We start from the raw sequence: 25,580 nt of genomic DNA, 5'->3' as shown, positions 1-25,580 counted from the left end.
AGCCTGGTTGTAAAATCATACTGACATTTGCTGTATCACTCCTGCACTGGCAATGTCACCTGTCCCTCTGCAGCAGCCTCCTGCCAGTCTCCCTGCCCTTGGCCACCCCCTGCCCCACTCTGTAGGTTGTCCTGTGTATCCCGCCAGGTTCATCTTTCTAAGTCCCACTTCCGCGGTTAAAAACCTCTGATGGATCTTCATCTTCTGTAATAATGATCCCCGTACTTTTTGTGTTATACACACTCTTGGGAAAAATATTTTGTTAAGAAACCCCCAATGTAGATATACCTATTTATTTATGTATTTATTTAGAGACGAAGTCTCTCTGTAGCCCAGGCTGCAGTGCAGTGGTGCGACTCCCAGCTAATTTTTGTATTTTTAGTAGAGATGGGGTTTTGCCATGTTGGCCAGGCTGGTCTCAAACTCCTGACCTTAGGTGATCCACCTGCCTCAGCCCCGTAAAGTGCTGACATTACAGGTGTGAGTCACCACACCTAGCCAGTATACCTATTTATAACTTATGTGTGTCTACTGTAGCAGTATATTATTTACATAATAAATTATACCCAAAATAGAAAATTTTCAAGTATAAAGTTAAAAACAAATCAAAATTCTAATATTTTCTTCCCACATCCCAGCAGATTATATTGTAGATTCCCTGGGATCCACCTTTCTCTCCTTTGGAGACCTCAGGGTACAGGATACAGCCCGGACTTGGCCAATGCCAGCTCTGGTATTGTCTGATGTGCACCCTGAGGTCCTAATTGTCTTTTCTAGCCTCTCATGTCATTACTCCTTCTCAGTAGTGCTCCCCTGCTGCCAAAGTCAAACACATACAGTTCTCCCAACACAGGTGAGGCCTTTTTACTCACCTTTAGTAGCCAACCTCTGATTCTGTCCACACCTTTCCAATCCTTTCATTGTAACATGATTATCATAAAAATACATCTAAGACAATGGCCTTAAACAAATAGAAATTTGGTGTGTGTAAAGTTGGTTCCTTATAACTCAAGCATCAGAAAACTCTAACCACAGCTTCACTATCATTTGATTTTTCCCCGCCCCTCCATACTCTCTATAAGGGTTTGGATGACTGGAAACCCACCAACTTCCATCCCCAGTAGATTTGGATTTTCCCAAATGTCATATGAAGGAAATCCTGGGCCAGGCGCAGTGGCTCACACCTGTAATCCCAGCACTTTGGGAGGCCGAGGTGGGCAGATCACGAGGTCAGGAGATCGAGACCATCCTGGCCAACATGGTGAAACCCGTCTCTAAATAAATAAATGAAAGCAAGCCTGGCCAGGTGTGGTGGCTTATGCCTGCAATCCCAGCACTTTGGGAGGCCAAGGCAGCTGGATCACCTGAGGTAAGGAGTTCAAGACCCACCTGGCCAAGATGGCAAAACTCCATCTCTACTAAAAATATAAAAATTAGGCATGTGGTGACAGGCACCTGTGGTCCCAGCTACTTAGGATGCTGAGGCAGGAAGATTGCTTGAACCTGGGAGGAAGAGGTTGCAGTAAGCCCAGATCACACCATTGCACTCCAGTCCATCTCAAAAAGTAATAATTAAAAAAAATCCTGTAGTATGTAGTCTTTTGAGTCTGGCTCCGTTCACTTAGTCTAACACAGTGGAGACTGATTCATGGTGTTGTGTGTAAGGCATTCATTCCTTTCGATCGCTGGGTAGTCTTCTGCTGTATGGGTATACTGCAGTTTATTCACTCATCAACTGAGGGCTATTTAGGTAGTTTCTAGTTTTTTGGAGAGTATTAGTAAAGCTTCTATAAACATTTGTGGTCATAGAGCTGAAAAGAAATGAAAATGAAAGAAGAAAGGCTGGGCACCGTGGCACACACCTGTAATCCCAGCTACTTGGGAGGCTGAGGCAGGAGGATCACTGAAACCCAGGAGTTTCAGATCAGCTTGGGCAACGTAATGAGACCCTGTCTCACAACCACCACCCTATGATCTTATCCATTCTAAAATGGGGAAATTGGCTGGGTGGTTGAGGAGGTTGAGGCTGCAATGAGCCATGATTGTGTCACTGCACCCCAGCCTGGGCAACAGAGTGAGACCCTGTCTCAAAGTGGGAAAATTGAGGCCCATAGACCTTATCCAAGGTTACGTGCAGAGTTGAAGGCAGAGCTGGACATGGAATGCAGGACTTTTGCCCCTTAGTTTCTCAGTATCCCACCTCTTTGGGCTCACACTAAACTGGAAGACAGAACCTACATCCAGATTTCAATACCTAGATCCACCAATCTGGAACTAAAGTTAAGACTGTGCTGTGCCCTGCAGCGCTGCAGACCTTTCAGAAGTTCACTGACTTTGGTTTTGCACCTCCAGGTCTGATACGTGGCGCCTGGTGAACCCACCAGCACGGCCCCACCTCGAAAACTCTCTCAGACGCCCCTCAGCAGCCCACAATGGGCAAAAGGTGACAGCCATGGCAACGAGGATCACAGCCCGCGTGGAAGGTGGTTATCACAGCAACCGCAGTGTCTTCTGCACCATCCTGTGAGGACAGACCTGTGTGCTCCCCGTAGGTAGGGCCACATCTGTGTGTCCCCAGATCCCAGCCTGGGGCTGGGGGGGATTAGTGGCCTGAGGAGAGGAAGGCCAGCTCCCAAAGGACTTTACTGAACCATACTGTGAATGTGTCAAAGTCCCAAAGCCAGGTGAGCTCAGACCCCACAGCTTGAGGAAGGGGGCTGGATGCAGGGCCAGCTCAGCCTGAACAATCCCCTCCCACTCGGCCTTTCCTATGGGGCCCTCACCAGCCTGCAGGGGTCGCTGTCGTGCACTTGGCTGCATGGCTGGTTCTATCGGGCCCTAGGTGCTGCTGTGTTGGGTGTGATGGGAGGGGGTGGAGGGAGCCATGAGCACTGGCTTCTCCCTGAGGACATTGGGCACAAGAGTGCTGGCCTCTTCTATCCCTGGCACTGTCCTTTGCACTTGTTTAGTGGCCCCAATGTGAGTCGCTGTACAAAATGCTGCCTTTACTATTTTCTAAGAAATGACTTTTCTGTGAACCAAAAGTAACAAAAACCTCAATAACCAAAATAAAGTTCTATATTATTTTAAGAGGCATTTCTGGAAGGCTTTCCTTGGTTTGGGCATATACTGGGGCTTATAGGTGGGAGAGTTGTGTCCAGTCATTCCCAGAAATTAAGCCTCAAAGTGTCAAACCCATCTGAAATTTAAAAGTAATCACACATTCTACCCTGAAGATGCATTAGAAGTCCTTTTCTGAGAGATTTTTTCCAAGGAGTTGTCACATACTTGATTTTCATGGCTTAAAGAGGCAAGTCGATTCCCTGCCCATACCTCTGCTGGAGGAAGACAAAGTATGCTCCAAGTAGCACCTGCCTCAAAGCTCAGGCAAGACTCCTTTCTATCGTGACTCCCTAATGGAGGCCCCTAGGTGCTGGGTAAATTTCTCTCAGAAGAGCTGAGCTCGCTCTCCCTCCCTCCCTCCCTTCACTGACCCAGCCTTCCAGGCGCTGAGTAGCACAAATCTCAGCTGCTCCCGCTTAAAACAGGACCCTGGAGATCTGAGGATGGGCCCAGGCCATGTACATAAGACTTCCTGTGTCACACTCCTGCTGACCCCTGCCTTCTATGTGGCTTCAGCCAGGCAGAGAAGTTGGGTCACCACTTCCTCTGACTTGGCTCCACCCCGTTACAACAGGCTGTACTCTACTGGTGTGTAAGAACCCCATCACAATGGTGACCCAGTTAGCTTCTGATAAAGCCTGAAGCATCATTTTCCAGGTATGCTGAACCTGATCCTCCTTCCTTACCACGTACTCCACTGGCCCTTCCAGACCTAAGCACACCACTTCACATTTCTCCTTGGAAACCTTCATCCATTAGATTTGACTCAGCCTGGGATGGGCACAGTGGCTCACGCCTATAATCCCAGCACTTTGGGAGGCTGAGGTGGGTGGATCACGAAGTCAGGAGTTCGAGACCAGCCTGACCAACATGGTGAAACCCCGTCTCTACTAAAAATACAAAAATTAGTTGGGTGTGGTGGCACCCACCTGTAATCCCAGCTACTTAGGAGGCTGCGGCAGGAGAATCACTTGAACCCAGGAGGCGGAGGTTCAAATGACTGATCATGCCACTGCGCCACTGCACTTCAGCCTGGGCAACAGAGTAAGACTCCATCTTGGGGGGCGGGAAAGAGATTTGACTCAGCCTGGTGAAATCTTTGAGCCTGAGCCAGGCCCCACCCTCCCAAATCCCCACACAGGTGAACCAACATGGGAAACTTGTCATTTATAATCACAGCAATAACACCAAAGGAGAGAGATGAAGTCCAACCTGGCCATCACTTTATACCTCTGCATAGGACAGCACAGTGGAGATGCTGGCTTCTGGCTTTATACCTGTGCCGAAGCAACGCTTCTTTTTTTCCTTATTTTACTTTTTAGAGACAAGGTCTCTCTCTGTTCGCCCAGGCTGGAGTGTGGCCACGCAATCATAGCTCACTGCAACCTTGATTTCCCAAGCTCAAGTAATTGTCCTGCCTCAGCTGGGATTACAGGCACACACCACCAGGCCTGACTTTTTATTTTTTTATTTTTTGCAGTAGAGACAAGGTCTCTCTATGTTTCCCAAACTGGTTTCGAACTCCTGAGCTCAAGTGATCTTCCCACCTCAGCCTCCCAAAATGCTGGGATTTCAGGTGTGAGCCACCATGCCCGGACCTTTCCTTTTTAAAAAATAAAAATGGAAATGAATAGGACCAGCCTGTGGCTATGATGCAGCCAAAATCTGTCTGGAAAGCGGGCATCTAGGTAATCTTCCTCCGCTTTGACAGGCGGCCTGAGGTCTGGGCGGGAGGCAGCGGGAGGGACAGGGTGCCCAGTTTGTGATCTTCTTCACCACCGGCGGCCACAGACACCCTTCTTTTGGAGATCTTCAGCCTCATGGCTTTGGCTATCTCCATCATCCTAAGGAAGACACAGAACAATCAGACTCCTCAATGTGACTGTTCAGGGAGGTGTGGCAAAAGGTAGCAGCACATTCATGCTCGAGGCCATAAAGACAGAATCCCAAAGGTTGCCAGCAGGAGCAAAGCCCCAGGCAGAGGGGCAGGCAAGGTCCCCTCACCCACTGGGAGCCATCAGACAGACAATTTTATTTTAATGTGCTGCCCTTCGAAAGATCCATGTGGGTGATGAAAAACCAGAGTATCTTAGAGCCCTATGGACAACTTTCTTTACCACCCATAACCAAATTTTTTAGCAATCAGCATTGAGCACTTGCTAGAATCTGACAGGTTCCAAGTACCTGTTCTCTTTTCTCAGCCTCAGTGCCTGTGGGAACACAGTCTATGGACAGCCCTCAGAACAGTCCCTCCATGGACTGCTAGGAGAGTCCAGACAGAAGTGTGTTCACTGGCTCTCCTAGACACAATCTGGGTCCCTGGATATCACATGCCCCTATATCACTGACAAAGATCAGCTGACCCCACAGTTTAGGTTCCCTGGCAGCTCTGCCCCTAGTGTCTGAATCTCCTCTACAAGGTTAGAGGGAGCCTGAAAGGTCACCCCCACCACCAGCTCTCCCAGTCGGGTCAGAGAAGTACAAACATGACATCCCTGCCAAACTGTGGTTCCACCTGTCCCTGAACACCTCCCCTGGGCAAGCCCTTCCATCCGATTCTGAGGAAGCTCTTCTTAACTAAGTGGAAGTTGGGTTCTCCTACAACTTCCACCCTGGGCTGCACCCTCAGAACCATATAAAATCCCTCTCCCCAGTGACAGAAATTCAGAGAATGGAAGCTGCTTGGTTATTCAGGGAACAGAATGTTATGAAAAGGCTCATATCTGAAGTCCAACTGCTCCCCTCTTGGTTGTGTAACTTTGAGAAAGTCATGTACTTTTCTAAACCTGATTCTTCAATTGTTTTCTAGGGAAATCAATGAGATAATGACATAATTTAAGACTGTGCCTTGCAAAGAGAAGGCACTCAGTAATGTCTAGTTGCTCATTCAGTCAATGATTGATTCATTGAAAATAGACCTCTAGTTCCAAGTTGTTCCCACATGTAAAAATCCTCAGTTCCCTTAGTGGCACCTCATGCTTTCCAGTGGTACCAGAAGTAAGACATCAAGGCGCCCTGCAGGGAGCTCTTTATTCTGTCGTGCTCACCTTTTCTCACTGAGCTTCAAGTCCCTCTGTAACATTGTCAGGTCAATTTGGAAGTCATTTATGTGCAAGGCAAGTATGATCACATATGCAGTAATCTTCGCCTTCATAGAATCCGAAATTAAGTTCCGTAAACTAGAAAATCAGTGGCAATGAAGAAACAAAATTAAAGTCTAAGACAATTTCTCCAAAAGCAAAATAAGAACATCCAAGCATATTCCCATATGCACTCAGGAACTAAAGGAAAGGAAAAGGAATGTGGATGGCTTCTTTGCCCTCCCAAGGTTCCTGGGCCTCACACACAGTGGAGCAGTGTGCTGGTCCACATTTCCCTCTGAGGGGGAGAGAGAAAGCTGAGCATACACGCTCCCTGGGCACCACTAGCACTTCGAGCTGGTGAGGGCCCTCTGAGTCTGTCCCCGCCTGCACAGCAAGGCTGCTGGGAAAACAGTCATTCCCAAATCAACTGTGCTGATTCTTCTAAGCACACCCAGGAGCAGGAAACACATTCCATGGAGATGGCAGGAAGGAAAGCCCAGGGGCACTGCTTGTGGGTCTTTCCCCAAAGTCCCCAAGTTGGCCTGCCCTTTTATGCAACACTGCCTTTCCGCAGAACACCAGCTCTGTGGGACATCAGGAAGGGCTCCTCAAAAGAAGTATGTGAAGTAAAACAAGTCTCTATTGTAGGACTTCCCAGAGCTTCTAAGATTCCAAAAAGACAATACCTTTCCAAAAAGGACAGAGTAATATTTAGCGTTTGCTAGACTTACTGGGGCCCCAGGAGACTTCCAAATGGCAGTAGTCTCTTTAGCACTGCATATCTGTGGACATGAAATTGAGTCCAAGCCCCCAGCTCCTCACTCCCCCCACCTGCTTTCCCTTGCACAGGAAAAATCCCAGAAACCAGCCCCTGACCTGCCATTGTTGTACGTCAAGCAGGTAAAGTGCTTCAGCAGTTTGGTGTTGATGATGTGGGGAATGTCAGGTCCCAGAGCATCTACAATGCAAAGTTAAGTTTGATCATTTTCTCTTAAAACTCTCAGGCCACACCTCAACCATGAGCTGAGAGAAAAGCTCAACAGCTGGGCCTCTGTAATGACCAGAACCAGGTGGTAAGAGAAGTAGGACCCACAAAGAAGAACAGCCATGGCAAAATAAAAACATGCTTGGTGTGCCTCTGCTGGCAGACCTCCCTGCAAGAGTGATGCTGGTGAGGGGCCAGTGACAAGAAAGACCACAGCCCGAGGCCTAAGGACACAGAATTTTTTTTTTTGAGACAGACTTTTGCTCTTGTTGCCCAGGATGGAGTGCAATGGCACAATCTCAGCTCACTGCAACCTCTGCCTCCTGGCTTCAAGCAGTTCTCCTGCCTCAGCCTCCCAAGTAGCTGGGATTACAGGCATGCCCCGCCACGGCCGGCTAATTTTGTATTTTTAGTCGAGACGGGGTTTCTCCTTGTTGGTCAGGCTGGCCTTGAACTCCTGACCTCAGGTGATCCACCCACCTCAGCCTCTCAAAGTGCTGCGATTATAAGCGTGAACACAGGCGTCCCAGCAGGACACAGATTTAACGTGACGTTAGAAAACAAAATTTTGCTAAAAGCTCAGAGAGACAGAGAGGGAAAGGTGGAATTGGAATGTGAAAATAAGAACTAAGTGGCCGGTCGATGTGGCTCACACCTGTAATCCCAGCATTTTGGGAGGCCAAGGTGGACAGATCACCTGAGGTCAGGAGATTGAGACCAGCCTGGGCAACACAGTGAAACCCCACCTCTACTAAAAATACAAAAATTAGCCAGGTGTTGTGGTGTGCACCTGTAATCCCAGCTACTTAGGAGGCTGAGGCAGGAGAATCACTTGAACTCGGGAGGTGGAGGTTGCAGTGAGCTGAGATTGTGACACTGTACTCCAGCCTGGGCAATAGAGTGAGACGGAGTCTCAAAAAAAAACAACTAAGCAAATACAGGCTGGGCGAGGTAGCTCACGCCTGTAATCCCAGCCAGCACTGTGGGAGGCCGAGGCAGGTGGATCACCTGAGGTCAGGCGGTCAAGACCAGCCTGGCCAACATGGAGAAATCTTGTCTCTACTAAAAAAACAAAAATTAGCTGTGTGTGGTGGCACCCACCTGTAATCCTAGCTACGCGGGAGACTGAGGCAGGAAAACTGCTTGAACCCAGGAGATGGAGGTTGTAGTGAGCTGAGCTCATAGCACTGTACTCCAGCCTGGGTGACAGAGTAAGATCCTGTCTCAAAAAAAAAAAAAAAAAAAAAAAACCATGACTAAGCATATATAGTCACGCCCCACATTATAGTGATTTTTTTTTTTTTTTTTGGGTCAATGACAGACCACATATGTGACAATGGTCCCATAAGATTTTTTTAGACATAGGGTCTTGCTGTCACCGAGGCAGTGATGAAATCATAGCTCACTGTAACCTGGAACTCCTAGTCTCAAACACTCCTCCTGCCTCAGCCTTCCAAAATAGCTGGGACTACAGACATGTACCACCATACCCAGCTAATATTTTTAATTTTGTAGAGACAGTGTCTTGCTATGGTGCCCAGGCTGATCTCAATCCCCTGCATTGAAATGATTCTCTCACCTTGGCCTCTCAAAGCGCTGAGATATAGACATGAGCCACCCTGCCCAGCCGGTCCCATAAGATTATAATATCATAGTTTTACTATTCCTTTTCTGTTTAGATATATTTAGATACACAAATACCACTGTGTTACAACCGCCTATCACATTCAGTAGAGTAACATGCTGTATAGGTTTGCAGCCTAGGAGCAACAGATTATAGCATATAGCCTAGGTGTGTAGTAGACTATACCATCCAGGTTTATGTAAATATACTCTATGATGTTTGTATGATGACATTTCCTAAGGATACATTTCTCTGAACATATCCCCATCCTTAAGCAACACATGACTACACTGAAAAACAACAGTATAGACTATTGGATGCCCAGTCACAGTAACAACAACTAAACACACCTTGTCCCTAAAATCACAGACATCTCCTGGGTTTCCAACTCTGGGTAGGTATGAACGTGTGACCCACAAAGGGTCCTAGCTACAAGTGGCACTGGGTTACCATCAGACTGACTCTAGTTAGAAATAAGCCGATACAACAGAAACCTGCCACAAGCCTTCCAGATACATATGTGTATCTCATATACATATATATAAGCGCTCGCTCTACACACACACACACACACTCTCTCTCACTCTCTCTCTCTCTCTCACTCTGTGACTGATGTTTGTTCAAATAGTCCCTTAAAGTTCTCATTTGATTTAACCTGGATGCTGTACTTCACCTAATGAAGAAAAGAAGTAGCAAAGTTCAGCTCTGGAAGGGCCCCGAACTACCATATAATCCATTGTGCCCCAATTTTCAGTTAAGAAAATGGGAGATCCAGAGAGAAAAACAGGCCTGGCAAGTCCCCTTGACATGTCAGCAGTACCGGCAGGAATCTCACAGTTGACAGACTTGGACAAACATATCCATTTTCTTCTCTCATTAGAACTCATCTAAGGATTATAGAAAAGTGATAGACTGGCAACAATTAGAATAAAATGTTTAGCCGGGCGCAGTGGCTCACGCCTGTAATCCCAGTACTTTGGGAGGCCGAGGCAGGTGGATCACAAGGTCAAGAGATCGAGACCATCCTGGTCAACATGGTGAAACCCCGTCTCTACTAAAAATACAAAAAATCAGCTGGACATGGTGGCGCATGCCTGTAATCCGAGCTACTCAGGAGGCTGAGGCAGGAGAATTGCCTGAACCCAGGACGCAGAGGTTGCGGTGAGCCGAGATCGCGCCATTGCACCTCAGCCTGGGTAACAAGAGTGAAACTCCATCTCAAAAAAAAAAAAAAAAAAAGTTTATCATAGACTTACTTTTCCGCTTTACTACCCTCTGAGCTCGAAATCTGATGAGGGTATCCAAAAACCATATGCACCGGGCCTGACGGTCTCGACTCTCCACATTTGATGGCAAAGACTTCAGTGCGTCTATGACGAACGTGCAATGGCTAAAACAAGGAAAAGAAAGGGAGGCCTGTGTCAGGTAAGATGTGCTGTCAGGAACTATTTCCCTCTTACAATGAGAATAACAGGCACCTGTCACCCCTGACACACACAACACCTGATGAAAGCCTGGGCAACAAGGCAAGATCCCAGCTCCACAAAAAATTAGCAAGCATTGGTGGCACACGCCTGTGGTCCCAGCTACTTGGGAGGCTGAGGCAGGAGGATCACTTGAGCCTGGGAGATCAAGGCTCCAGTGCACTGTGTTTGCGCCACTGTACTCCAGCCTAGGTGACAGAGCAAGACCCTGTCTCAAAAAAAAAAAAAAAAAAAAACGAACAAAAGCAGCTGATGAAGGACCAGCAGCACACTCAACATTCCTTATAACAGGAGGAACACGGTTTAGAGCAAGGATCGATAAAGGGCTAGACAGTAAATATTTTAGGCTTTGGAAGCCACACAACCTCTGTTGCAAATACTTGACTCTGCCATTGTAGTGCAAAAGCAGCCACAGATATTACTTAAGTAAATGAACAGGGCTGTGCTCCAATAAAACTTTATTTATATGTTACTTAATCACAGGCAGCAGGCCAGACTTGGCATGTGGGCCATAGTTTGCTGATCTCTGTTTTCAGAGTCAGGAGCATAGAGTCTGCAGTCCCCCTTCCTGGGTTTCAGTCCTTTCTCTGCCATTTAATGACTTGGGCAAGTTTCTTGACATCTAGTGCCGATTTCTCCACCTATAAATTAGGGCCAGTGATAGTACAGGTACTCTCCTCCTAAGGACTTTTTTCTGGATGAAAAGAGACAATGCCAGTAAAGCACTTAGAACAGTGCTTGGCACAAATGGAAGGGCTCAGTCAATGCTCACCATTATTTTCATGCAGTTCTACTGCTAGCAAGACCCTGGACTCACAGAGATAAAAAGGGTCTTCAAGATCATTTCATAGCTGCCTCATTTTACAGATGGAAAAACTGAGGCTTCAAGAGGGAAGATTAGGGCAGAGCTGGAGGACTGTTTTCAGACTCCCAGCTCAGAGCTCATTCCTGCACCTGCCCCTGAGTTACAATCGCATTAAGACAACTACGAACTAGTAATGAGCTCTACTTTGGAAATAAATCTTTGAAGCAAAAAAAAAAAAAAAAAAAAGTAATAATAATAATTCCAAGGCACTGGAAAGGCACTGGACTTCACTGACCAGTAAAATTTTAAAACAAAAATTGGAGGAACAAACCTCAGAATTACAATTCTTCATCAAAATGAAATTATTAAAAGAAAAAACCCAAAAGCAAAAAAACTCACCATCATCATAAAAGAAGCTGTTTTAATGCGAAAAGGGGATGAAGAAGGAAATAACCTCTGAATTATTTAAAATATACACTATTTTAAATACATAAATTTAACGTTAGAAAAGCCCGCCTAGCATATCCTCACAGAGAAACCATCACTTTGGCCAGCACTCATTCCCAGGCCAGCATTTGGGCCCTACCAGTGACAATCAGCATCAGCATGACACTGGGTGACACAGGCAGCTCTGGTTCCCAGCCCCGGAGTAGAAGGCCTCACCAACTTCTGTCCCAAGCATTCAGAGACCAACCCTCTCCCTTGAATGTGACCCACAGCTCCTGGAAGCCCAAACATTCAAGAAAACACTGGCTTATTCATGTTCAAATGCTGAACAGACAAACCTGCTCACTGACTGACACCCAAAGGACCTGCTCAGTGTCTGACTACTGTTGTGTCCCGACAGCACTCCCTGGAGCCCCCATCTGCCCAAGTCAGGGTACCTGTTCTCCTCAATCATCTTCAGTATTTCTTCTGATGTGATGTTCCTGAAAGCTTCAGATGGACTCTGAAGAGCTTCATACTCCGCAGGGGAAAGAACTAGTTACAGGTCAAGAATATAATCCAACCAAAATAGAAACATCCAACTAGCTTGATCATCTTTTTCACAGACAGGGAAACTGAGGCTCAGAGTGGCAATCACACAGGGCAGATCACGTAAGGGCTGAGCTCGGTGACTCCGTTCTCAGACTCCCAGCCTTCCCTGCCCAGCCTTTTCTGCCTTTTCTCATCACAAAGCCACTGCAGGCCTTTTCCTTCTGACTGGACCCATAGAGTGGTGAAATTCTAAGCTCCAACCCTTCCTCTTACAAAACTGGTCTGCCCTAGACTCTGGGTATCTACTGCAAGGATACGATCTTCAAATTTATACACGTCTTCAGGCTTGGCTGCATCATCATAGCAGGGAGGAAGGTAGAGGGAGTCATCTTGCAAGTCATTGTGGATAGCATCACTGACCAGAGCTTTTCAATAAAGAAACAATCCATGTATCACCCTGTTTGCTTCAGGTTCGACAACATTCCTAAGTCTGTGCACCTGAGACCACAAATGGTCTGGAAACCCCGAGTCTCAATGCATCTGGCAAAGTGACCTGGCCTCCCCATCAGGCTGCCTGCTTCAGGACTGCCATCTTCACTCATGAACAAACACGAGCTAGGCACTGGAGAAGGTGGAAGTGGCAAAGTTCTCCTCAAGTAACTTACAATAGAGTTGGGAGAGACAGCTGTGCTAACAAGCATTCCAGTACAAAATGAAAAAGTGAAGGGCATCCAAAATAGCCTTTAATGGCTTAACTTCTAATATATTTTGCCACACATTGTAGGCAAAAAAAACCTTTCAGAATATAACATTAACTGCCCTACAGGAATAACTACGTGGCCAAGTGTGGTGGCTGGCTCACACCTGTAATCCCAACACTTTGGGAGGCCATGGTGGGAGGAGGGCTTGAGCCCAGGTGTTTGAGACCAGCCCGGGCAACATGGCAAGACCCCGTCTCTCCAAAAGACACCTGTGGTGCCAGCCACTGGGAGGCTGAAGCAGCAGGATCACTTGAGCCCAGGAGTTTATGGCTGCGGTGAGCCATGTCTGTACCACTCCACTCCAGTCTGGGTGATACAATACAGCAAGATCCCATCTCCAATACATACATACATACCTACCTACATACATACATACATACATAAATTTGTAAACATGTTAAAATGTATATAATCATAGGGTATGGAAAGATTTTCCAAAAATTACTAGAATTCCATTCTTAATAGAAAAACTGCCCTGCCCACAGTAACAGTGGTTTGTGCCTATAATCCTAGCGACCTGGAAGGCTGAGGTGGGAGGACTGCTTGAAGCCAAGAGTTCAAGATCAGCCTGGGCAACATAGCAAGACCTCATCTCTGAAAACAGTAAAAAGAAAGCTGCTCTTATATAAACTTGCTCTTACGTTCTTATAACATATTTGAACAATAAATACTTTTTTTTTTTTTTCTGAGATGGGAGTTTCATTCTCGTTGCCCAGGCTGGAGTGCAATGACGAGATCTCAGCTCACTGCAACCTCCACCTCCCAAATTCAAGCAATTCTCCTGCCTCAGCTTCCCGAGTAGCTGGGATTACCGGCATGTGCCACCACGCCCAGCTAATTTTGTGTTTTTAGTAGAGACGAGGTTTCTCCATGTTGATCAGGCTGGTCTCAAACTCCTGACATCAGATGATCTGCCCGCCTCAGCCTCCCAAAGTGCTGGGATTACAGGCGTGAGCCTAAAATTAAAATTTAATTGTATTTTAAAATACAATTGTATTTTAATTTTAAAATTTATTTAAAATAAATTTTAAAATACAATTAAATACTCCAGCTGCTGAATACCAGAAAAAGAGCCACCAATCCCAAAGTGAAATGCCACCTCTGGAGGCTCATTTCCATCAACACATCAGCCTTTTTGACCAAAGCTTTCCTACAACTCACAAGGAGAGACCTGAGGCCTTCTCCCTCCTCTGTGCCCTGCAGGCTGTAACCCCAGCACCATGACCAAAGCATGCATGTATCCATCCCGTGCCTGTCCCTGTGCTTGACTGTGAGATCACTAGAGGACAAGGCCATGTCGGATGTTTCTTACTACTTCCAGAGCCTGTCTCTGAGAAGGCCTTCAGCAAGAGGCAGAAAGGAATCCAGCCCTAGCTCCCAGCATTCCATCTGTGGGTGGGTAAAAGATCCCAAGAGAAGAGAAAGCTGTCATTATGGGCAGACTCTTACCCCAAGTTCCAAATGCTTACCAGTCACACCCTTTGTATCAATGATAGTCTCTGCAGCTTTAGCCACTGCACGATTCAAAGAATCACCGCCAACTTTGTTCATTCTTCTGGCGTTCAGAGCTCGTTTCTGTTTGGTGGTACCAAAGGCTTCAATACAAGAATCCATCTGTGTAAGAGATAAACCTGATTACCAGAGACAGGACAAACAGGCACTGCTCCTTCTAGCTGTGTCACTATGGGGACACTCTCAGCATCCTGGAGCCATCACTACCTCACCTGTGAATAAGGCTGAATCACACCTATTTACCTCACAGGACTGCTGTAAGCACCAAATGCTATTAACAGACTGACCAATCAACAACATCTCCATCAGTAAAATAAAAAGACTTGATTAAAATTAGGGCTGGTAAACCATTCTCCCATCTTATATCCATAACAGACAGGGCTAAGAGGTCACTGACTCCTTCCCTCTGAGCCAAAAGGTAGCCTCACATCCCTTCTCAATACAGTGCTCCAGGTAGCACCAGAGATTCAATCAATTTGCCATCTTTGGGTGAGATGACCTTTACAGGGACCACCTACACTGAAAATCCTAAAGTTTACTTTGTTTTAACATGAAAGTTTTCAGGCTACAACCAATATATTCTAAAACTTGGACAAAATCCTAAAAATAAGCATCATGCTACACCTGTATCAGCCCCGAGAACCAACACCAAACACTGGCACAGAGCTGTGTGCCCCAGATGGGAGAGGGACTGTTCTCTGTGGGCCAAGAAGGCTTCTGCAGGTACAAACTAACTGTCCCGAGAAACAGACTGAATGAGCTGGGAGCAGCCAGGAAGACCCTTGAGTTCAATAAGCTCATTTTAATGATGGAAAAACCAAGGTATAGAAGGAACTTGCTTAAGGTCCCACATCTTCATTTTCTCACACTCACCTTTTCTCTGTAAGTTTTGGTCTGACTCTCTTGTACCAGTTCACTCTCAATTGATTCATCTATCAAAACACACAAAAACAGACAAAAAGAAAAGTCAAGTGGAAGACTTACAAATAGTAATAGTGTTTAATATTCATTTGTCTATCTAAGAATAATAGATTTTTTTACTACAGGACTTCCCTGAGCCTAACATGAGTGTATACTGTGAATATTTAATATGTAGCTTTAGTATACAATTAAAGAACTTGGAGAATAAATGAGAGAGTCAAATGAAGGGGTCATCCGGCCCAACCTCTTCATTTTAGAAATGACTCGCCCCAGGTCAGTTCACCAGATGGTGGGAGACAGGATTAGAAAACAAGTCCTTGGCTCCTTTTGCTTTCTTGGTGAAAGACCTAAAAAGCAGGCATGAACATGAGGTATGTGGTAGTATTTATACGATGCTCTCTAATTATCTACAAATTACTCAAATTAGGGGCAGTAGAACCTAGTAGACAACAGCACAAGCTCTCAAGTGGCCTTGCCTGTTATCTCAGACATCACCCATGACAAGGTCATCTAACCTCTGTGCCAGTTTCATCATTGGTTAAAAAGAAAAACAACAGTACTTACTCCAGAAGGTTGCTGTGTGCATCGAAAGTGCTTAGAACAGTGACTAGCACATAATAAGGACTTAAGATAAATGTTATCTGTGTGTGTGTACTAGCTAGAATAAACTCCTATTTACAAATTTCTTACATGTAAAAACAAAAATCTGTTTAATCAACACGTTAAATTACAATTTTCCTTGCCTCCTTGGATTTTATAAGAACAATTGGAGGATGACTTAAATATAGTTATATATGTTTGCAAAGCAGGGGGACCCCTAGGAAATTCACAGATGGGTGTCAGGACTCAAGAGCCCCTTAAAATTATGTGTAAAATTTAGCCAGGCACAGTGGCTCACACCTGTAATCCCAGCACTTTGGGAGGCTGAGGTGGGCGAATCACTTGAGGCCAGGAGTTTAAGACCAGCCTGGCCAACGTGGTGAAACCCCATTTCTACTAAAAATAAAAAAATTAGCCAGGCATGGTAGCGCGCACCAATAACCCCAGCTACTCAGGAGGCTGAGGCAGGAGAATCACTTGAATCTGGGAGGAGGAGGCTTCTGTGAACCCAGATGGCGCCACTGCATTCCAGCCTGGGTGACAAAGTAAGACTCGGTCTCAAAAAAAAAAAAAAAAAAAAAAATTAGGTGTAAAATTCCGTATTTAAAAAAATCCCATATATATATTTGTGTGTTATATATGTTTCTCAGAAGTAGGTCCAGGTCCTCATCAGATTCTCTAAAGGGGTGGAAGCACTGTTTTGAGAGAATAAAGCTGGAAGTACTGCCTCTGAGGTATCAGGCAGATTCACAATGATCCCAGTGATTCTTATCTACTACCCTATCCTGCCATGGTTCTCAATATGTAAGGGCATCACTAAGGATTCAAGTTCTGAGATTTAGGGAACAGAAACTCCTTAAGTGTGACCCTCTTCTTTATTATTTTGGAAGGTCTCACTCTAGTCCTGAGCATTCTAAGATGACAAAGCAGAGAAGCAATGTAAATTCTTCCACTAGATAAGGGAAAAAAATAGATCTCCCCCAAATTAGTGAGGAGACTTGTCCTCAACATCAAAGTTACTATACAACCTAATAAACAATTTTTTGTCTACCAGAAATTCTAAAACCTCTTCATCCTAACTATAACGGTTAAGAATTAAGAAAGGTCTTTGATGGAAAAGATTTGATATCAGACATGTCCTTTAATATTCTGCTCTGATCATTGCACAGCTTGCTTTTATCAACCTCCCACCTCAAGTCTGTAAACACCATGGGGACAGGATCTGTGCCTTGCTTACTGCCATATCCACAGCCTCATGCCTGGTGCAGGAGATCATCAATAAGTGCATGCTGAATACAAACCTCTAGGCCAGGCATTATCCCAGCACTGTGGGAGGCTGAGGCAGGTGGATCACCTGAGGTCAAGAGTTTGAGACTATCCTGGCCAACATGGTGAAACCCCGTCTCTACTAAAAATATAAAAGTTAGCCGAGTGTGGTGGCATGCGCCTATAGTCCCAGCTACTCAGGAGGCTGAGGCAAGAGAATTGCTTGAACTTGGGAGGTGGAGGTTGCAGTGAGCCGAGATTGCACCACTGTGCTCCAGCCTGGGCGACAGAGTGGGACTCCATCTCAAAAAAAAAAACACTACGATATATATATAAAAACATTTTCTCAACACAGACAAAGCAGAGAAAAAAGAATAAAATAAATAAATGAAAATAACTACAAAATGTGTTTTATAAATCTAAAACTCAAGCCAATTAATCCAGCAAACACAAACTATGCAGTGATTCTGTCAGCTTTCATGACTGGGACCTACCTGAAAACAGTGGCTGCATGTTGAACAACTCAGCATCATATACTTCCATTTGGCCAGAGGTCTTGTTCAAAATTCCCACAAAGTGCCTGAATAAAGAAGGAATAATTCAAGTAACAATGGATTATTCAAAAATATTATTTGTACAGCTTCCTTTGTCCTTTATTTTTTGAGATGGAGTTTCGCTCTTGTTGCCCAAGCTGGAGTGCAATGGCACGATCCTGGTGCACAGCAACCTCTGCCACCAGGTTCAAGTGATTCTCCTGCCCCAGCCTCCTGAGTAGCTGGGATTACAGGCATGCGCCACCAGGCCCAGCTAATTTTGTGTTTTTAGTAGAGATGGAGTTTCTCTATGTTGGTCAGGCTGGTCTCTAACTCCTGACCTCAGGTGATCCATGTGTCTCGGCCTCCCAAAGCGCTGGGATTACTGGCATGAGCTACCACACCTGGCCTTTTTTTTTTTTTTTTTGAGACAGAGTCTTGCTCTGTCTCCCAGGCTGGAGTGCAGTGGCACGATCTCAGCTCACCGCAACCTCCACCTCCCCGAGCAATTCTCCTGTCTCAGCCTCCCAAGTAGCTGGGATTACAGGCGCACACCAACATGCCTGGCTAATTTTTGTATTTTTAGTAGAGACGGAGTTTCACTACGTTGGCCAGGCTGGTCTCGAACTCCTGACCTCAGGTCATCTGCCTCCCTCAGCCTCCCAAAGTGCTGAGATTACAGGTGTGAGCCACTGCGCCTGGCCCTTTTCCTGTTTAAAAGTTGTCAACCTGCCGGGCGCGGTGGCTCAAGCCTGTAATCCCAGCACTTTGGGAGGCAGAGGCGGGTGGATCACGAGGTCAAGAGATCGAGACCATCCTGGTCAACATGGTGAAACCCCGTCTCTACTAAAAATACAAAACATTAGCTGGGCATGGTGGCGCGTGCCTGTAATCCCAGCTACTCAGGAGGTTGAGGCAGGAGAATTGCCTGAACCCAGGAGGCGGAGGTTGCGGTGAGCCGAGATTGCGCCATTGCACTCCAGCCTGGGTAACAAGAGGGAAACTCCGTCTCAAAAAAAAAAAAAAAAGTTGTCAACCTTCTCTCTGCCCACACACCTGAGGAATGTATCACCTACTCATGGGTAACAATAATCTCCCCTTCCCTCTACCCCAAAGCAATTCTCTGCAGGGAGAGGGAAAAGGAAAGGATGGGATGGGATGGGGGGATATGAGGTAGTTCTGGGAAAAAAAAAAAAAGCTACCAGGTGATTCTGGTAGTTGATCACATTTGGGCTCGCTGCTGTACTATAATGAAAAACTCTTTTGGGGTGTAGAAATCTAGAATTACACTAGAATTTATGGCACACCAGTTTTACAGTGGCAAAACCAAGTAAATGGGGAGGAGATCAATCAGAACTAGAGCATCTTTGTGAGGGGAGAGTGCAGGTTAATAGTTCAGAGCATCTATACACCAATCTGACCACTACTGGAGTATGGTATAGCAGGGCTCTGAAAGGGCCTGGTTTGTGTTTCATTGTTGGGTGCTATCACGGGGCCCTGTCTTCATCATGCCAGCCCCCGAGAGTTACACAGTTCTGGCTGGACAATCTTCATTGTACAGAGGAGAAGACTAGGGGTTAGTGATAGGCAGAGTTGCCCAGCCACTCAATCAGCAGCATAGCTGGACAGGAATCCCAGGTTCCTCTTTCCCAGCCCAGACCCTTCAACACTACCAAGTTCTTTACCTGTCATTAGTTCCCAGGTAAACTTCACACAAGCTTTGACCTAATCACACATTCCAAATTAATGGAGATAGCTGCCTTTTGGAATAAGACAGCTATAAATAAACAAGGTTACAAATGAATGAGGTTTTTAGAAAATTTAAGTTCTCTTTTCTTTATAGTAATGTCTGTAGGCTGGGAGGGGAAAGCTCTGGGTCTACGAAGAACACAGGGATCATCTAGTAAACCTCTCTAGATTTCTCCTGCTGCCCCTAAAACAGACTGGAAACAGCAGTGCCAATGCTGCCACCACTCCTATCCCCATCACCCTTCCCACTGTCCCTTCCCCTGCCATTACCTGCACAAAGTGTTGCATTTGAGGGCTCCAGTCCCAAAATTGTTTCCCACATAGGAAAGCCTATCTGTCTCAGCCGCCTAAAATGCAAAGAGAGGAAACTCCATTTACAACCAACGTTGAAAGGTATTAAGCATCATCTCTCTTTTCTACATTTGCTGAAGCTTTAGAATCCAGACCCACAATGGATTAGAACTAGTTCATCTCTGGCAGATGATCCAGCCCCACTATCTCTAAGGGAATATGGGGTGTCCCTGGAGGGAAAGCAAGATGACTTTTGAAAGAGAAGCCTCAGATATTGCTAGCTTCTAAATGGTATGAAAAGTTCTTGGGGGAATTCTACCACAGGACTTGAGAGAGAGGCCCTGGGCTTCTAGCACTTATAGGTATGCAACAAAGTGATTCTGTCAGCAATCTCTCTGTGGCCCAAAGTCCAAGCCCTTTTTGATCTTCTTTGCCCATCTCTCCTATGACTATTCTTTATATACACTCAAGACCATGGCTGATTCACTTCCCAATCATAAGCAAGCTTTCCTGCTTCTCTGCATTTGTCCTCACTATCCTTTCCACTTGGAACTTCAAACCTTGACTGCCAAACTCTCATTCCATCCTTCAAGGCTCAGCTCCAACATGCCCTCCCCAAGGAAGGCATTCTGGCAGAGACCTCGCCTCCCACTGAGCTCACTCTGCCCTGTACTCTTCCCACGCGGCCTCAGAGCTTTGTGTAAAAGTGTCCCTCACAGCCAGTTCTCATCTCTCTAGAGCTGAGCTTCTCAATCCAGGGAAATCCACTCTGGTGCTACTGGCATCTAGTGGGTAGAGACCAGGGATGCTGTCCCCACAGCGAACAATTATTGGCCCAAAATGTCAATAGTCCTGAGGTTGAGAAACCCTACTCTAGAGTATGAACTTTCTCCGAGTGGGGCCAGGCCTGATTTGGCTGTTTCCCTAGAAGCTTGCAGCACAGGGAACAGAGGGGGTTCCATAAATGCTTGTTGAAAGAACAAACGAATGAAAGATGGAGTCTGTCCCCACATCCCAAGTTGCTGGGCATCAGAGTTCTTCAAAGGTCCTTTTGCTACTCCCCTTTTCCTCCCCTCACTGCCTCCCACATCCACACACTCCCAGGGTGGAGGCACCTGGCAACTAATGCACTTACCAGGATCCGTTGATTCCTCTTCCTGGGGTTGGTGGAATCTTTGTTCTCATACAAGGTAAAGCGCATGTTGCCTGGACTCTGCAGCTTCCCGTTGGAGAACTGGACTGTAAGAGTGCAGCCCAAGAATGAGATGAGAGCAGAAGGACACATAATGTATGGCGGAAATAGACTGTCATTGGGAGGGAGGAAGTGTCGGAATGGGCATGGCAAGGAAGCTTGGGTCCTGACCTCAAGGGAACTGGAGGAGATCCGGGCCAGCTGAGAAGAGGGGATAGGGAGGTGTGAGAACCCTGGGGAGGGGCTGTGACAAGGGAATGTCTGGGCGAAGGAACCTGGCAGCAAAGGCCTGGTCCACACCTGAAGTGACAGAAAGAACCCCTGCCCAGTGAAGAGAGGGAAATGGGGGAGGTGGGAGACCTGGTGGGTGAGGGGACAGCAGGGTCCTGGACCCAGCCCTGGAGAGCGGGTGCCTGGGATGTTACTAACCGGGTGGGAGTTAGTGCCAGAAAGACGGCGGTTTCAGAGGGGAGCCCTGACGGAGCCCAAGAGAGTGGTGGAGACCAGAAAGGTCCTGGCCCCGCTGGGAGGGGCCTAACGGAGGGCGAGAGGGCAGATGAGGCACGGAGACGGAAGGGGAGAGGGTTAGAGGAGCTCTGCTCCAGCTCTGCCGTCTTTACCCAGTGCAGCTCTCTGGCTCCCAGCGGGCGCCCCACAATACAGCCACTTCGCACTCGGCAACACCTCTGCCGCCATCTCGACTGTCTGGCCCCCAAGCACAGGAGTTAAGATAGCAGCAACCACAAGAGCTCTTTCAAACACGCCGGAAGCGCAGGCCGCGCGGTTAGCGGAAAAGGCGTGGTTCCGCCGGGCACTGCCCAAAGTGCGCAAAGCCACGGGGCCCCGCCCCCCGCGTGGAAAGGCGTGGTTTCCGCCTACCCGGTGCCACCCCCCCACCCCACCGCACGGCCGGCCGAGGCGCAGCACCTGATTGGCTCAGCGCTCGCCGCCACTCTGGGTTTTGTAGGTCCAGAGGACGAGGCGCCAAGGGGTCCTGAGGCTTCAGTCTAAGCTTCCTGTGGGCTTTCTAACCGCTCAGCACCGTCTAGAGAGAGAATCGTCTCTCTCTCTCTCTCTCTCTCTCCTACCGTGACACATATCTTCCCAAAACCTGAAAGACCAAGTTCAAATTTAGAATTCTCTGATCGGAACTGCTTGAGCCCCAACTAAATGTGGCCGCTGGCGAAGAACCCTCTGGAGAGCCTCCCACCTACACACAAGAACATCCAGCTCTAGGTACAAGCTTTGTCCACTGTAGGGCTGTTGGGCCCCACAGGATCGTGGGGCGTCCCTTATGCTGTGCTGGAGTGCAGGATCCAAGAAGTAAAGACACAGGACACTGAAGAACTGGTGAAGACCATCTGGACTCAGCGGGCCATGCCACCTATGAGCGGAGACACGCGAGGGCCAGAACGCTTAGAAGCGTCTGTATTTATTAGGTACAAGCAGGGGGAAGGATCATAAGTTAGGTCATTATCTATAGGCTTAGTGACAGGGCATACATAATCACGTGAGTCACAAGTGAGGGGGCCACCCCATTATGTCATCTGGGCAGAGAGGTGGGCCGTGCGCAGTAGTAGAGGGTCATGTACAGAAAACGGGTCCACCCCCATTAGGTCACTGAGGCAAGGAGGTGGGCTGTGTGCAGCAGGTGTGGCAGCACTTCTTATCTGGGGGCTGGAGTGTCAAATGATTTCTAATAGAAAGATACTGTAAGCCAATGCAGTAGGTGCTCACAGACTTGTGCTCTTAAGATATTTATGGGAGGCTGATTTGAGCTAACACAGAAGCGAGAAAAGGCTGACAGGGTGTACAGCCGCTGTGACTGGTCACATCACAGGGGTTCTTCTTCCTCGATTATTTGCAGGATCTCGGGCCTGAGGCCTACTTTCCACAGGAACTGGATGCAAGGAACTACAACTCCTTTATCAGGAGGAGAGGCTCTTGCTCCAAGCCTGCCATACAGCATATGACCTTTCAGGTAGGGAGGCCACCTGGGTCTTTGGTTCTTGTCCTGGTCTGGCTGTTTTCCCATGTGCTGCTTCTGTTCTGTGACTGCTGTAGGCATTCCTCCTACTATAAACCACTATATGGTTATATAGAAGGATTCTATAAATCAGCCCTAAATGTGTCAGTACAGCTCTGACTACAATACCTATATGATTATATAGAAAGATTAAATGGAACTAAGTATGATTATATATATAAGCTAGATATAGTAAGCAGTGAGTATATGATTATATAGAAAGATTATATGGGACTAAGTTATATAAGCGAGATATAAGTAAGCAGTGAGTTATACTTCAGGCACTAATTGTGCCTGGGGTCTGCACAGTTCTCCTTCCTTGGTGCCCCTGGGGGGTGTTACCCACAATCCACAGTCCGGCCAACAGCTCCCCACCATGGGCTGTGGCGGGCACACCTGTGTCCCAATCAACCCTGAGGTGAAGGAACAGAAGCCCAGCGAACCCAGAGCATTTGGGCAGGAGATTCTGAAGTAGAATAGAAGAGGGAGTCCGAGCTGATGGACATGGCCCTTTTTCACTGCGGATTCAACCCTTCTTCTGCACAGGGAGTTTTCAGAGCAGAAAAAGGGCAAAAGCAGGGCCTTTAACCATGGACCCTGGCCGAGGACCCTGCCCAAAGATGCATACCACTGAACGGCAAGGACTGGGGTTGACTCCTCTCTGTCCTCCAGATCGCCTTCTTTCAAGACTCTCTTCCTTCCACACACGCTCACATCCACCTCCAACACTCAGGACCCTAGGACTAACCCTAAAGCCTGCGTGCCCCTTTGCCTGAGCACTTGTCACACTTTTGTAATTACCCAATCTCAGACTTAAAGAAACACTGCAAGAACTTTTTTTGCCCTGAAACATTGAATAAGTTGTCAACCTGATGTCCTTTCACCCCGAAGACTATAGTATTTCCTACAGAAAGGGACATTTCCTAAATAACAAAACAGCCATCAGAATCGGCAAACTGCCAGGCACAGTGGTTCACGCCTGTAATCTCAGCACTTTGGGAGGCAGAGGCAGGTGGATCTCTTGATTCCAGGAGTTTGGGACCAGGCTGGGCAACATAACAAGAACCTGTCTCTACAAAAAATAATTAGCCAGATGTGGTGGCACACATCTGCCATCCCAGCTACTCAGGAGGCTGAGGTGGGAGGATCACTTGAGGCTGGGAGGCAGAGGCTGCAGTGAGCTGTGATGTTGCCACTGCACTCTAGCCTGGGTGCAAAAAAAAAAAAAAGGGAATTAACACTGGTACATTACTACCATGTAATCCTCACATCTCATTTAAGTTCACCCATTGTCCCAATGTTTGTTGTTTGTTTTTTGAGGCAGGATCTCACTCTGCCACTCAGGCTGGAGTGCAGTGGCAACCAGGGCTCACTGCAGCCTTGACCTTCCAGGCTCAAGTGATCCTCTCACCACAACTTCCCGAGTAGCTGGGAATATAGATGTGCCACCACACCCAGCTTTTTTGTTTTGTTTTGTTTTAATTTTTAAATTTTTTTTTTTTTGTAGAGACTGGGTCTCACTATGTTGCCAGGGCTGGTCTCAGACTCCTGGGCTCAAGCGATTGTCCCGCTTTGGCCTCCCAAAGTTCTAGGATTATAGGTGTGAGCCATTGCAGCTGGCCGAATCATGTTTTTATAGCAAAAATGTCCTGTCAAGAATCATGTGTTGGCTGGGTGCAGTGGCTCACACCTGTAATCCCAGCACTTTGGGAGGCCAAGGCGGGTGGATTACCTGAGGTCAGGAGTTTGAGACCAGGCTGGCCAACATGGTGAAACTCTGTCTCTACTAAAAATACAAAAATTAGCCAGGTGTGGTGGTGAGTACCTGTAATCCCAGCCACTTGGAAGTCTGAGCCAGGAGAATTGCTTGAACCCAGGAGGCGGAGTTGCAGCGAGCCGAGATCACGCCACTGCACTCCAGCCTGGGCAATAGAGTGAGACTCCATCTCAAAAAAAAAAAAAAAGAATCATGTGTTGCATTTAGCCTTCATAGGCCTTCTCCCTTGGAAGGCTACCTTGCTCAACCCCACATCATGATTTTTGGATTGAATTGTTCAGGGAAGGAAAAGGGAAGAAGAAGAGAGAAGAAAGAAGGCTGAAGAAAGAAGAGCTTAATTGTGTGATTGTCTTCCCCATTGATAATTTTCTCACTAAACTTATTTGGGGTTAACAATAAACGGTTTTGGGGTTAATAAGTAGATTTATGTTTGTTTTGATCACTGCTTTATCTCCAACTCCTGAACATAGTAAACCCTCAGTAAGTATGGAACGAATGAATGAATGACAGGGCAAGGAATGGACCTGAATTATCACTAATCTTGTAAGCCTAGCGCGGCGACTGGCTTCCAAGTTGTTTGTTACCAAACTCAAAGATGTCTGGTAATATTGGTTGAAATCAACTAGCATGGAGTTTACACATAACAGACTCTGTAAATGTTTTTTGGTTGAATGAAAATATGAAAAGGTGCCGGGCGCGGCAGGCTCAAGCCTGTAATCCCAGCACTTTGGGAGGCCGAGGCGGGTGGATCACGAGGTCAAGAGATTGAGACCATCCTGGTCAACATGGTGAAACCCCGTCTCTACTAAAAATACAAAACATTAGCTGGGCATGGTGGCGCGTGCCTGTAATCCCAGCGACTCAGGAGGC

The 25,580-nt window shown here is 46.9% G+C and overlaps 2 protein-coding genes across 5 annotated transcripts in view; one reads left to right on the top strand and one right to left on the bottom strand.

Annotated features, from left to right (window-relative positions):
- The window catches only part of FBXO10 (F-box protein 10), a 56,342-nt gene extending 53,246 nt beyond the window's left edge, over positions 1-3,096 (top strand). For 2 of the 3 annotated variants that reach the window (XM_032240096.1, XM_032240097.1), the window contains one exon: positions 2,353-3,096. In XM_032240096.1, coding sequence (XP_032095987.1) covers positions 2,353-2,527 — 175 coding nt within the window. In that variant the 3' untranslated portion in view covers positions 2,528-3,096. The remainder of the gene's footprint in view (positions 1-2,352) is intronic. The other variant, XM_032240098.1, reaches the window with a different exon arrangement.
- Positions 3,097-4,324: 1,228 nt separating this feature from the next.
- POLR1E (RNA polymerase I subunit E) lies at positions 4,325-21,727 on the bottom strand. 2 transcript variants are annotated; one of them, XM_032240094.1, is made up of 12 exons: positions 21,528-21,727; positions 20,851-20,954; positions 19,695-19,771; positions 17,637-17,722; positions 15,229-15,287; positions 14,313-14,457; positions 12,400-12,507; positions 11,989-12,085; positions 10,072-10,205; positions 7,083-7,164; positions 6,171-6,302; positions 4,325-4,967 (listed from the first exon to the last, which is right to left on the bottom strand). In XM_032240094.1, the coding sequence occupies exons 1-12, from the start codon at positions 21,601-21,603 to the stop codon at positions 4,808-4,810; spliced, it is 1,260 nt and encodes a 419-aa protein (XP_032095985.1). In that variant the 5' UTR covers positions 21,604-21,727; the 3' UTR covers positions 4,325-4,807. The 2 variants fall into 2 exon arrangements, with proteins under 2 accessions (XP_032095985.1, XP_032095986.1); XM_032240095.1 differs by lacking the exon at positions 19,695-19,771.
- Between the last annotated feature and the right edge of the window lie 3,853 nt (positions 21,728-25,580).

The sequence above is a fragment of the Sapajus apella genome, unplaced genomic scaffold (genome assembly GCF_009761245.1).
Source record: "Sapajus apella isolate SASKATOON/1434 unplaced genomic scaffold, GSC_monkey_1.0 scaffold46, whole genome shotgun sequence".
Lineage (NCBI taxonomy): Eukaryota > Metazoa > Chordata > Mammalia > Primates > Cebidae > Sapajus > Sapajus apella.
This window is presented reverse-complemented; position numbering and strand designations above follow the sequence as displayed.